General features: G+C 40.6%; 1 protein-coding gene across 3 annotated transcripts in view; it reads right to left on the bottom strand.

Moving 5' to 3' along the window:
• The window catches only part of LOC146557161 (glutaminase kidney isoform, mitochondrial-like), a 39724-nt gene that overhangs the window by 26069 nt on the left and 1596 nt on the right, over nucleotides 1–12059 (bottom strand). For all 3 annotated transcript variants that reach the window (XM_085250259.1, XM_085250260.1, XM_085250261.1), the window contains exons 2-6: nucleotides 5591–5687; nucleotides 5216–5337; nucleotides 3409–3538; nucleotides 2087–2166; nucleotides 217–380 (exon numbers count right to left, since the gene is read on the bottom strand). In XM_085250259.1, coding sequence (XP_085106385.1) covers nucleotides 217–380; nucleotides 2087–2166; nucleotides 3409–3538; nucleotides 5216–5337; nucleotides 5591–5687 — 593 coding nt within the window. The remainder of the gene's footprint in view (nucleotides 1–216; nucleotides 381–2086; nucleotides 2167–3408; nucleotides 3539–5215; nucleotides 5338–5590; nucleotides 5688–12059) is intronic.

The following is a 12059-nucleotide window of genomic DNA, read 5'->3' as shown; positions in this document are numbered from 1 at the left end:
GCATGTTTTTAACCCTACAAAAAGGTAGAGTGCCAAGACATGTGGCCAGGCGAGGGGGCTGCTTCGCTGGATTTCTGACTCATTGTGATTTAAGAACATCTGACCCTCGCATCATATCTACCACTTAAGTCTTCCACCAACTTCCTGTACCCTGCACTAGCTCTTCATCGCTTTACTTGGAGGACAAGGTTTAATAAAAAGTCCAAGACAACTCACCATCTTCATTCAGGAAGAGCTTGTTGAAGCGGAGGCCGCTGGGCTCCTTCCCGATGAAACTGTGCACGTACTCCGTGCTGTGGTCGTGCACGGCGACGGCATACTTCAGAGGCTTCACACAAGACTGCATGCAGAAGGGGACCTTAGTGTCTCCCACCGTATGTCTGCAACAAAAACATAAAGATAGGACGTTATCAGAGCAGGCCGCAGGCTGCGGGTTCAGTGATTAGAGACAAGAAGAAGCCAGAACAGACACGTGAAAACAGTGAGTGTTTCACAATTTGTAGGAAAGGCACGATAAACTGAAGTAACACTGTGTAAAAACAAAACCGTTATCTTTACAACTGTCAAGGTTTGTTAAACAAACTTTTATGAAAGTTTACAAGCACTAATCAGAGAACAGGGTGATCAGAACGCCTCCTGACATAGTTACTGAGAAATGGTTATTTCTTTACACGTGTTTTGTCTTTTCTGGGAAATACAAGTGGGATAGAATCAACAGTTTTAACCAGCTTGAACCAGGACCGCCATACAATAATTAAAAAACAAACAAACTGGTTAATCTAATGCTTCTCTGAAATATAAACACTGACCTTCACAAAGATTACTGCACTAAAACAGGTACTATAACGTATAATGTAATATAACACCTTAATTTTTTTTCTGCGGTTGCCTGGTGACTGTAATGATTTATTTCTGCTGTCAATGACCTGCTGCAGGGAGCTATGCCAATTGAAGATTAATTGTCCAACAGAGTTAACCTCTGGGTGACCGTGTTTGAGCATAAAGGTGATTGCATAGGTCGCCCTGGTGGGCTGCAACTTGTCTCCTAGCAACCATTCTCTCACAGATTGGTAAAGACTTGCAGATAACTGCTGTTGACTTTATAAACGCAGATTACCAACAAGTTGCAATTCATCTAAATCAGTCTGTGCGATGAGCTCAACATGTCAGCATCTCTTTGGAGATGAGCATATATACAAGCAACTGAACTCGACTCAGCTGCTTGTTTTCTGATTACATTCCTGTGTAAGAGCGTTCGGTGTCATTCTGCAGTTAAATTGCTGTCCTTTAGCAGCTTTGTCGCTATTTGTGGAAGAAATTCCGTTTCAGATCTTTGAGGTTCTGGCTGGAATCTAAATGTAAATAAATAATGTGGATTTCTGATTTCTGATTTTGCAGACACCAACAGATTTGCGATTTTCATTGATTTAAAGTTAATTTTATCAAAAACAGTTTGCATGAAACTCCAACTTGACTTTGCTTAACTGCAACCTGATAACAGTCTAACTCCATCTTACTGGTGTTTTAATCACCATCACAGGCCTAGTCCCCTAGTCTGCAAAGCAACTACATCAAAGGTAACACCATCACTATTCTTTGGGTTGTGCCACCAACTCTAACAACTAATTCTAACCCAGTATGACTCCAGTAAGGATGTTAGGATTTCGGGTATTTGCATCCTTGACCTTATTCATTCAGTCACTTTGTACAGCTCGTGACCACAATTAAGGGCAGGACTGCATATCAACAGGTAAATCCAATCAAAAAACAGCAGTTAGAATTTACCGATCTGCTGTGGAAACTTCTGTTTCTTCTTCTTTCTTTAGGTCTTAAAAAATCTTAAGATAAGATGAAGGTGACAGAGTAAAACACAGCACCATCTCAGAATCATTAACCAGGTTTCCTGAGGTTTTAATAAAAAAACAATGCGTAAAAACTGTCCTGTTAGCGTTCCTCACTTCACTCCTGGAACATTATTGTGTTATTATTTAACCAGCATATAGCTGAACATGGCGATTTCACACAGCAACAGTGTGTGAGAACCATTAAGCGAACATTAAGTATTAATGTGCTACCAGCGTCTCACCTCTGCCCGTCCACCGTGCACAGAGAGACCGCCCACAGGTCGGGGCTGAACTTGGCCAGCTGAGGAATGTAGTCTGCAACCTGAAAGAGAGGGCAGGCAGGTGAGAGAGGAGGCAGGTCACCTTACACTGCTGACGTCTGCCGAGGCTCAGGCTTCAGCACACAGCACAGAGCTGGTAATACACAATAACAAACCTCAGAAGGAAGAATCCACCCTCGGTCATTCAAAATAAGTTAAATTAGGACAACATGCTAATTTACCTTCAGCTACCATCATGACAGTGGCTCACTTCCTGCACTCTTATTATTCAGACTAACAAGGCTCCCTTTAAAAACAGTTTCATATTAAACACGGCAAACACCTGTAGTTTCTGTGAGTTAAAAGCTCTAAAGAGTCCGTTTTAAATAGTTCTTTCTACTCTTGGCTTAAATGTTTCAGGTTAGCACAGAGGCCCAATATAAGATATATAAGGATCGCTTTAAACTAATAATCATGCAAAACTACTCTAGAAGAGTCCAGGAATAAAAACATGAGCTGGAAACATCAGATCAGATTCTTATCAAATAAAAAGAAAGTCTTCATCTGGTCTAGCAGAGCACCAGTTTGGCTTAGAAGCTGCCATTTTTCTACAGAGAAGACTTTTACAAACAGGAAAACACAGCTAGGGAAGCAGCGACTGAAATTGTGAATTGATACTGATGTTTAAATTTAGGATGATATTTTATTTAAGTCTTTCTTTTGTTAGTGATTATTTCCTCTTTGTTCAAAGGAACAAGGAACGGGTCATTTATCTGATGTGACACCTTATAAATACAGACCACTATAACCAGGGCTGAGTCTGTATTTCTGATAGATGGATGTTTGCAAACTGACTAAACACAGCCACTAATTTCGCCTCTGCTTTTTTAAAAATTGTTTTAGTTTAACAGGTCAAACATCCTCCCTCCTACAACCCTGCTGGAGTAAACAGCCCTCTATTAGATTGTTAGTTTTCCGTTTAATTTAGGGATATTAGCCGATATTTCTCCTTTTTATGACTTTGCTGACTTTGTTTTGAATGCCTGAAAGTTTTCACAGCGAGCGCCAAACAGATGACGCAAACAGAAATATGCTGTCAGTGAAAATCCTGCACTCTTCTGCGAAAGTGACAGCTAGCTCACAGCGGCCTCAAAGATCCCTTTAACTCGTCTGAGGGCAGATTTTTCCCTTCGAGGCTCGACTGATCCAAACTTTCGACTGCACCTGAGAAGAGACTGATGGTAATGGCTAAATTATAACCATGATGCAGAGAGAAAGAAAAATCCATGGATCTAAGGACACACCTGCCCTCCAGTGAGATTTTTGGCATTCTCATACAGCTCATCAATATGGGAGGTGAAGGACTGGAAGTCTGGGATGACGAACTTCTTGCGGAAGGCCTGAGTGAGCAGGACAATGTTGCTCTGGACACACCTGATGAATAAATCACAGAAAGCATGCTAAAACATCGGGACTGCATGCAACTGGAGGTAAAGTTTGCAACCCTGAAGTCTGACAAACTTTTGTGACGTGTTTGATGAAGAAGCTTCATCAGAACAGTTTGATCAGCAGCTCATTTTGTCCTGGAAGGAGCCTGATCCAACATGAGCGCACACACTGATGAATGAGAGATTTCACACACTGTAAAACCATGAAGGAAGTAACCAAAGCTAAGCAGCAGCGCCAGCTGGGATGGATCAGTTTAACTGACAACTATGTTTGAATCAAACCCCCAAATCTTATAAACGAGGGCTGTTCCATACATCGCACGTTTTGTGTGTTAGTGACGTGACTTCAGAAGATGAGTTTGAGGTGAGGAGGAAGAGGACAACATTTTATTAAGATGCTGGCGGTGTTATGTTTCCTTTGTGCTTTTGTTTCTTTGGCGAATGGGACCCCTTCCCCAACAACACATAGTTAAGATGCTTCATATCTTGAGTCTGAAAGTGCAGGCAGAAATTAAAGAGCTATACGAGCACATGAACGCCTACGACCTCTCTCCTCCTCCACCTTGATATACTTCCCAGCCACTGAATTTAAATATAGTGGAGGAACATGGCGGCTTCCACAAACCACAAACCCATTCCTATATTTTTAATGGATTAAATGTAAGTTTATGAAACACATCAATTTGTTGGAAGACATAATTTGCACATTAATACATATCTGTATATATTTATACTATGAGTACTTAAAAAAATACTAACTCTGTACCTTTAAAAAGCTCAACCCAAAATAAACTGTCCCTGATAGAAAATATTTTCACTTTCACTATGTGACAATGTTGTGTAGCACCTGACGAGTTACAGGGTTAAGTTATTTCAGTTATTGTTAAGCAGTTATTTTTTACTTTTACTTAAAATTTCCAGGGAAAACACTGCCTGTGCTACTTTTGTGCTCACATTTTACTTGTGCTGTGTCACTGTTATTGCTGCTCCTGGCGCCTTCTTTCAATATATTCCTACTTTGAAGTAGGTAATATGTCATCGGTGACAGTAGCTCACTCGAAAATGAGAATGAAAAACTCCCTTGTTTTTCTAATGCTGCTTGCAAGCATGAAGAAAATGTTCAGTAATTTCTGGCTGACAATTAGAAAGACCAAAGAACAGTCACAATTTCACATTCTGTTCACTTTGGGTTACAAATCAAGCGCACCACCTTATTTACAGCAGTGTGCTTTCACCCCTCCTGAAAGCCGGAGAAAACGTAATTTTCACTCATGCTACAATGAAATGAAGGCTTTCACTCACTGCAGCAAATTATTGCTAAATATGTTAATTTTAAGGAAATCCTTTTTTTTTTTTAAAAAAAAGAAGAAAAATGAATGCTTTAAAGTGAGTAACTGATAGCGTTAAATAACTGATCGAGCAGGCCCTGTGAATGAAAAGCTAAACTAATTCTGCACAATCAACTGCCTACTTCACACTTGATGAATATATTTTTGTACTCATATAATAAGGAAATTCAAATACTTGAATTTGCTTATTAATAACACACGACCATCAACATGTGCTGAATTCTTTTTGAGGCTGCTGTCAGTGCAGTTTCCTTGAAAAAATGAAGAAAAAGGTGGAGATAAAAAATAAATAACACCATAACGAGCAGCCTCACTTCTTGAAAAGGTGCCTGTCCAGTGTAACGCCATCTGAAGTCTTCTTTAGAGTTTCTTTCAGTGTTTCCATGCACTCCTTCAGTCGGGGATCTCCGGAACGAAGCCCCGTGGCTTTCAGTGCCTAAAATTAATTAAACAAAGACGTTTTTGGTGAATATTTTCACATTTTTAACACAGAAGTCAAAACTGTTTGGATGAAATATTCACATGAATTCTGGGAGTGAAAAATGTAAGTTTACAGCCAACCAGCAGGTTTCTAGTTTTTATGTTTTAATTTATTTATTTCAATTAAGTAACATGTCTCCTAACACCCAGTTGCAGTGCACCATAATAACTCTGAATGTATGTGACCAAACTGAATCTGAAGGACTTACTGTGAGAAATTTGTGAGCAGGAATCGTCTCTTGACCTTCGGCCACTGTGTAGAAAAGCAAATCCTCCAAACTCGGGAGAATCCCTGCGTTTCTTCTCCTGGGATAGAAAGAAAAGACAGAAAGGAGGCAATGATTAAGTCCCCAAAGCAGTATCGTCACCTAAAAGCACTTTACACACGAGCTCTGATATAAAGTAACTGCAGCCTCTCAGGGTCGTTGACACACAGCAGAATCGCCCTTTAACACAAACCACACTATACCGTATTCTCACTTTTCAAGCCAGTGTAAACACAGAGCTTATCTTTGGCTGTTGATACAGCCATTTACACATTAGTGACGGATCTAATAGAAATAAGCAGGCCAAGCGTTAGTGACAAAAGGTGTGTGTGTTTGTTTATACAGTAAATCCGAAAAACGGCTTTACTCTTTATAAAACGCCACATTACTGAGTCTATCCTTTTATAGATGTAAATGAAACAGCAATGATGATGATTCATGAGGAGATGAGATGACAGATGTACTATAAACAATATGACTGTTTGTATCGGAGACAAAGTTTAAATTGATACTTCCGGCGCCGTCTCGGATGGCAGCCTGTCTAACATGCTCTCTACAGTTGAAAATTACTTTCCTATTTTGGCGGGTCCTTTAATGTTTGTAGGAAAATGCTGACAATGTTCTATCACTCTGTGGTAGAGAGTGTTGTGTTCTTTGCAGCTGTGCTGGGGCAGTGGGGTGAAGACAGCCGATGCCAACAGGCTGAACAAACTGATTAAAAAGGCTGGTTCTGTCCTGGGTGTCAGACTGGAGAACCTAGAGGAGGTGTCCGAGAGGAGAATGCTAAAAAGGCTTCTTTGTATCATGGACAACCCCTCCCACCCCATGCACGCCTCCATGATGGATCATCGGAGCACACGCAGCAAAAGACTCATTGCCCTGAAATGCAGAACTGACGGCCACAGAAAATCCTTTGTACCGGAGGCAATAAAATTATACAACTCTTCCTCACTCTGTAGGTGATTTTCCTGAAGATTAATAACAAGCTATTCTGTTCCCATTCAGACCGTGCAATATCACCCAACAGTTTTTTCATTGAATGTTTGTTTCATCTCCCCATCATATGCTGCTACTCTTGTATCCATTTGCACAAAACTATGTCACTTTTACAATCACCTGCACTGATAGCTAAGCTATTTATTTTTCAGGATATAGTTATACTGTTACTTGCTACAGTTATTCGATATTATATTTTGCACTATCCTAATGCATATTACTGTATACTTGTATTCTATTGTACATATTGTATATCTTATTACTCTCTTCCTGTCTCTCTTGCTGCATTGTGCATGTGTATGACAAAAGAATTTCCCTCGGGATAAATTAAGTTCTTCTTATCTTATCTTAAATGGTTTTGGAAGGAAGAGAAGACGAGCTTTAGAGGAATATTTGGTACAGCTCAATCCAATAGAGCATATTTGGGACGTGATGGAATGGCAGGCTGACATCATGAATCTGCAGCAACATTGCTCAGCAAAATTCCTGAGCAATGTTTCCAGCAACTTGTTGAATTTGTGCTGTGATATTGTGAAATTATATCTGAGGGCAAAAGTGGGCAAATTCAGTTTTAACAAGGTGCATCTAATAAACTGTCTGGTGAGTTTGTCCTTGTGTGTATGTGCTGCCATATTCTGGTGCAACGGTTAAGTCCATGCACATTTATACTTTTTCCTTATTCACTGAATTGAGCTAATGCATTAAACAGTGTACACTGTCTCCACTTAAATAATGTTGCAATAGAAGCATCTATAATTACATAAACCCCCAAACTACGTGACCGCTGCACACAGGTTTGGTGGTTGTGTCTGGATCAGACCTAAATTCCAGGAATTCTCCCGTCTTTGGTCCCGTCCAGCCCTCGGAGGCTCTTGGATTAATAAAACCAACACTGTGGCTCGTTCACACGCCGGGATGACACCGCAGCAGAGGAGAAAAGTTAGCTCGGCACAGAGAAGCATTCAAACATCTGGATTTTTTTCAAGACACCAACAAATTTAACCTGGAAATAAATAAATGAGCCACCAAAACTTTGCACTGCACAGACTAGATTTAGCTCTGCCAACAGCCACATCACCATTTAAAATCCCAGGATTCACCCTGCGCTCCTCCCTGCCTTCCTCTCATCTCTTCCTGTTCTCCACAGAGTAAACACTCCACATTCAGCCGAGGTAACGACAGCCAAACGTGTGCAAACACACCCAGATCGACTGAAATGCCGTCAGTCGGGCATGCATGATTCAAGAGATTTATTGACCCGACATCTGCCTCTGCACGCACAGCAACAATAAGAACAGCACACAGTCGAAAGGAAACTTGCATGCGATATGCATCTAAGATAAAGTCTCCACTCTCACATGTGCTAATCTGAGACACTCTTAAGCACAACCTGCCCTCTGATGTATTTCACGCTGCTGAGCAGTCATTCAGACTCTGTGGAGGAGGGGTTTGCACTGAGATCTTTCTGCTCTGAAACTTGCAGCAGCCACATGGCGGCATTTTGTGCAGAGCCGGCAGAAAACACGAGGGCGGCTTCATGTAATTAAACTCCACACATCAGTGTGGGTTCATTAGTCATGATGAGGCCCATTTAACTTTTGAATTCATTCATTTATCAAAACTAATAAATCTCCACTTGGGATTCTCAAGTCATCTACCAGAGCATCCATCACAGAAGAGGTTTAAACAGGATGTGACCACAGACTGGACATCGACATGGATCTAGCCACTGTTACGCCGCTCATTGGTTTCTCGAGTTTCAACATTAGTGTTCAATATACATCACAGCATCTAATTATCGCTATTGGCATAAATGATCCCTTATACACCTTTTTACTAGCTAAAAGTGTCCTGAACCATTATCCTGAGGCGATTAATTCAAATTCAGAATGAAGAGGGTGTTCATGGTCATCAAAAATAGGCTGGGCTTTCCTTAAAACAGCCTGATGATGCAGCTTAACCAATGAAATTTGTTGTCAACCAGTAATTTTTCCAGCAGCTCTAACAATCCTGTTCAGTTTGTTCTTAATTCCCCCAGTCAGGTTACCATACCAGACTGAATTATTGAACATAAGGATGCTTTCAATCAAGCTCACATAACTGACACAAGCCTCTCAGCTTTATCTTTAAGAGCTGATATCACTGATAATGCTAATCAATAAAGGAGGAAGCAGTTACTTCTACCTAAACCTGCTTCTGGATGTTTTAAGTCATCTTAGATCATGAGTTTAAAATTCTGGTTGTACCATAGGGCTGCTCGATTATGGCAAAAATGATAATCACGATTATTTTCACTGAAATTGAGATCACGATTATTTGACGATATTTATTTAACCCTTTAAGACCTACTATAGAACCAAGTCCACCAGAGCTTTTTTTTTTTTTTTTTTTACATGCTGTAGTGCCATTTGTGGGAGCATTTCAAGTTGCTAAACATCAATACAACTGTTATAGCCCATATTTTAATAATATGTATGCATTAAGTCCATAGTAATTACATAAATTGCAAAAAAGTGCAATAAACTACAAAAAAAATTGAAAATCGCTTTTGTTTTGTTTACATATATTTCTACTTGGAGAAATTTAAGAGGCTTATCCCTCAAAACTTTAAATACAATAAAGTTGCAAAAAATAGTTTACAACAACAGGAAATTTATTTTGAGTGTCTTCATAGTTTTATTTTGGAGATACAGCAATTTTTATATACTGCAGGAAAAACAAAAAACAATCCTATGATGCAAATTTGCAAAGAAAACAGCATGTGCATCATTTCACTGTGGGAAGTGTTACGAACAGCTGATAGGAACGGTGAAGCCTGTTTCTGGAATATTATGTTTTTGTTCCTGCAAGCGCTTTTTATGCAATTTTTGCAAAGCTATATGTGGAACGAAACTGTGACCGAGGACAAGCTGATGGCATCAGATGTAAGTACAACTCCTCCGGTTTCATATGCAAAACAAATTATTGCGCTAGCTTAGCGGTTCAGGTTCTACAGGGATTTAAAAATAGTTACGCAAAACGGAGCGTGCTGCTCTGACCGGCTTTAAAGGGTTAACAATGACTTTAAAAAATAATATAAAATAGTGTGCAACACCACTGAAGTTTTTTTTTTAAACTCTCTTTTCAACCAACGGCAGTCACTCTCCAAATAACTTCTGCTTAGCTTTCCGAGCTTCCCTCGGGTCCTCTTAATCAGCGGTCTCCAACCTTTTTTGCGCCACGGACCGGTTTATGCCCGACAATATTTTCACGGACCGGCCTTTAAGGTGTCGCGGATAAATTAGGGAGGGGCTAATAATCGGCTCAGTCATTTTTAATGATCGTTGAAAGCCCAGATCGTAATCGTGATTAAAATTCGATTAATTGAGCAGCCCTATTGTACCATATTTAACTCTTTGTTTCGTGCAGATTTCCATTGTCATTTGGTGGTGTGTATTTGTATTTGTGTACAACTGCAGTAAAGCTAAATCCTTCCCACAGAGAAACCTGTCAAATAGTACTACATAGTAACCTCCACAGAGAGCATCAGGACTTCTGCTGTAAACACTTCAACATTGGGAGTCTGTGGGGACTGATTTACTGCTGGAGCCTCAAGTGGACATCAGAGGAACTGCAGTGCTGGCTGCACATGCAGGAGTCTCAGGTTTGTTTGGATAGCAGCCACCTGAAGTCTCTGTTCATACACTTTTCCAAGTACTCCAGGTTCACCTTGTAGTTTAAAGCAGCAGGAAGTAGATAAAGCCTGAATCTTTACTTTACTCAAAGCTAACTTAAGCAGAAAAACTGACAGCAGTGTCAAGCCCTATTGAAACCCTTGGACTGGTCCACAGATGACTGAATGAACAAGCCCCATTTCACAGAGTCCAGTGGTTTAAGTGCCCGAGTCTTACAGTTGTCAGCAGCAAACATGAGCTGAACTAAATGAGCAAATCCACCAGACGGTGTTTAACCAGTAGATGGGTAAGGGCTGAATACTGCCTTGAACACCTTGTTTGTCTGCATTTGTCCCTGTAAAAATCCTCACGGACAGATGGCTCAGTCCATCTGCAATTGGATGACTGCTCACCAGTGCATGCAAGAGCTTCCTGGAAACAAGAGCTGAAGAGTAGTCTTCTTTCTGTGCTCTGCTTCATCAGGAGTGCTTTAGCAATGACGGCTGCCCTCTGGACACCCAGTCACACAAGAGTAGACACACCATAGTGCTCATATATCTGCCAACATCAAAAATCAGAGTAACACCTAACCAGACCTCCGGTAAATGCAATTAATATTTAACCCATTGTTTTACATGGATGCTGCCATCACGTGAAGCTTCTGCAGCTACAGGCTCAGATCAGGCAGCTGCTGGCCATCTACTTTAAGACAGTTTGACTTGTTTTGCTTCATTTCGTGGCTTCATTTCACTGAGGGCGGGGCTTACGGATGCAGCCGGAGGACTGGTGGAGCAGACTGGTTCAATTTCAGTTTTCTATTGACAGGAATAAAAGAGGTTTCAGAGAAAAGTGTGCGATTACAGGACTTTTTAAGATGTGCAACTGCAGCCTGACTTAGCTTTTCCTCCTTACCTCACTGGCTGAATATTCGTGGGTATGCAACCCTGCTGTACTCATGCAAATAACAGAAGGAGAAATCCTGCTTCACCTTCGGTGTGAACGCACCCGTGCCAAATATTTAATGACTGTATATAATGATGATTTCATCTGCAATGTCTCAGTCATGCAGTAATGCTGTGATATACTGTAAAACCTTATCACTACCAAATAATTATATTTTTTTGCTTTATTTATTAATCACACTGTTTTAATAAACATATCACACTTGATTTCATAGAAAATACTGAGATAGTCTCCATCACATACTGACATCAAATCTAAAAATATCCACATCTCAGCCACTCTTCATGTGATGACAGCTTGGTTTGACCAGCTACTCCAGGAAACACATCAGCCTGTGTTAGATACGGGTTCCCTGATGGGTTTCCTGCAGTAGCTGTACCTACTCTTATCTAAAGCACTGAGAAACAAAGACTACAAGCTAGAGCAATAACTGCATGTTGTGTTGCTTTCATTAAGCTTCATTATTTCAGACAGGAAACCTGCTGACCCTGAGGGATTATGTGAAGAGTGTCTTGGGAGTGCAACATGTGCATTAGCAAAGCAAAAACCAATATCGTACATCTCTGTGGTGACGCCACCCTGTCCATGTGAGTCTTCATTTCGAGGTCAGGAAATATCTCGTGAATTTTTTCCAGCTCGCTGCAAAAGGAACGACGTGGCTGCAGGCAGGCAGCTGGAGGCTGCCACAGATGTGGATTTAACCCCCCAAAAAAGACTCAATCATTAGGATTTCATTTTTTTATCTGATGACAGCTGCAGGGCTGCTACTTAGTAGGAAAACTTGTGAATTTTTACCAAAG

The sequence above is a fragment of the Mchenga conophoros genome, linkage group LG16 (genome assembly GCF_057382185.1).
Source record: "Mchenga conophoros isolate Kocher_MC1m ecotype Shallow Benthic linkage group LG16, M_conophoros_male_GT1.1, whole genome shotgun sequence".
In the NCBI taxonomy this organism is placed as follows: domain Eukaryota; kingdom Metazoa; phylum Chordata; class Actinopteri; order Cichliformes; family Cichlidae; genus Mchenga; species Mchenga conophoros.
Note: the sequence above shows the minus strand (reverse complement) of the source record. Positions and strands in the feature narration are given on the sequence as shown.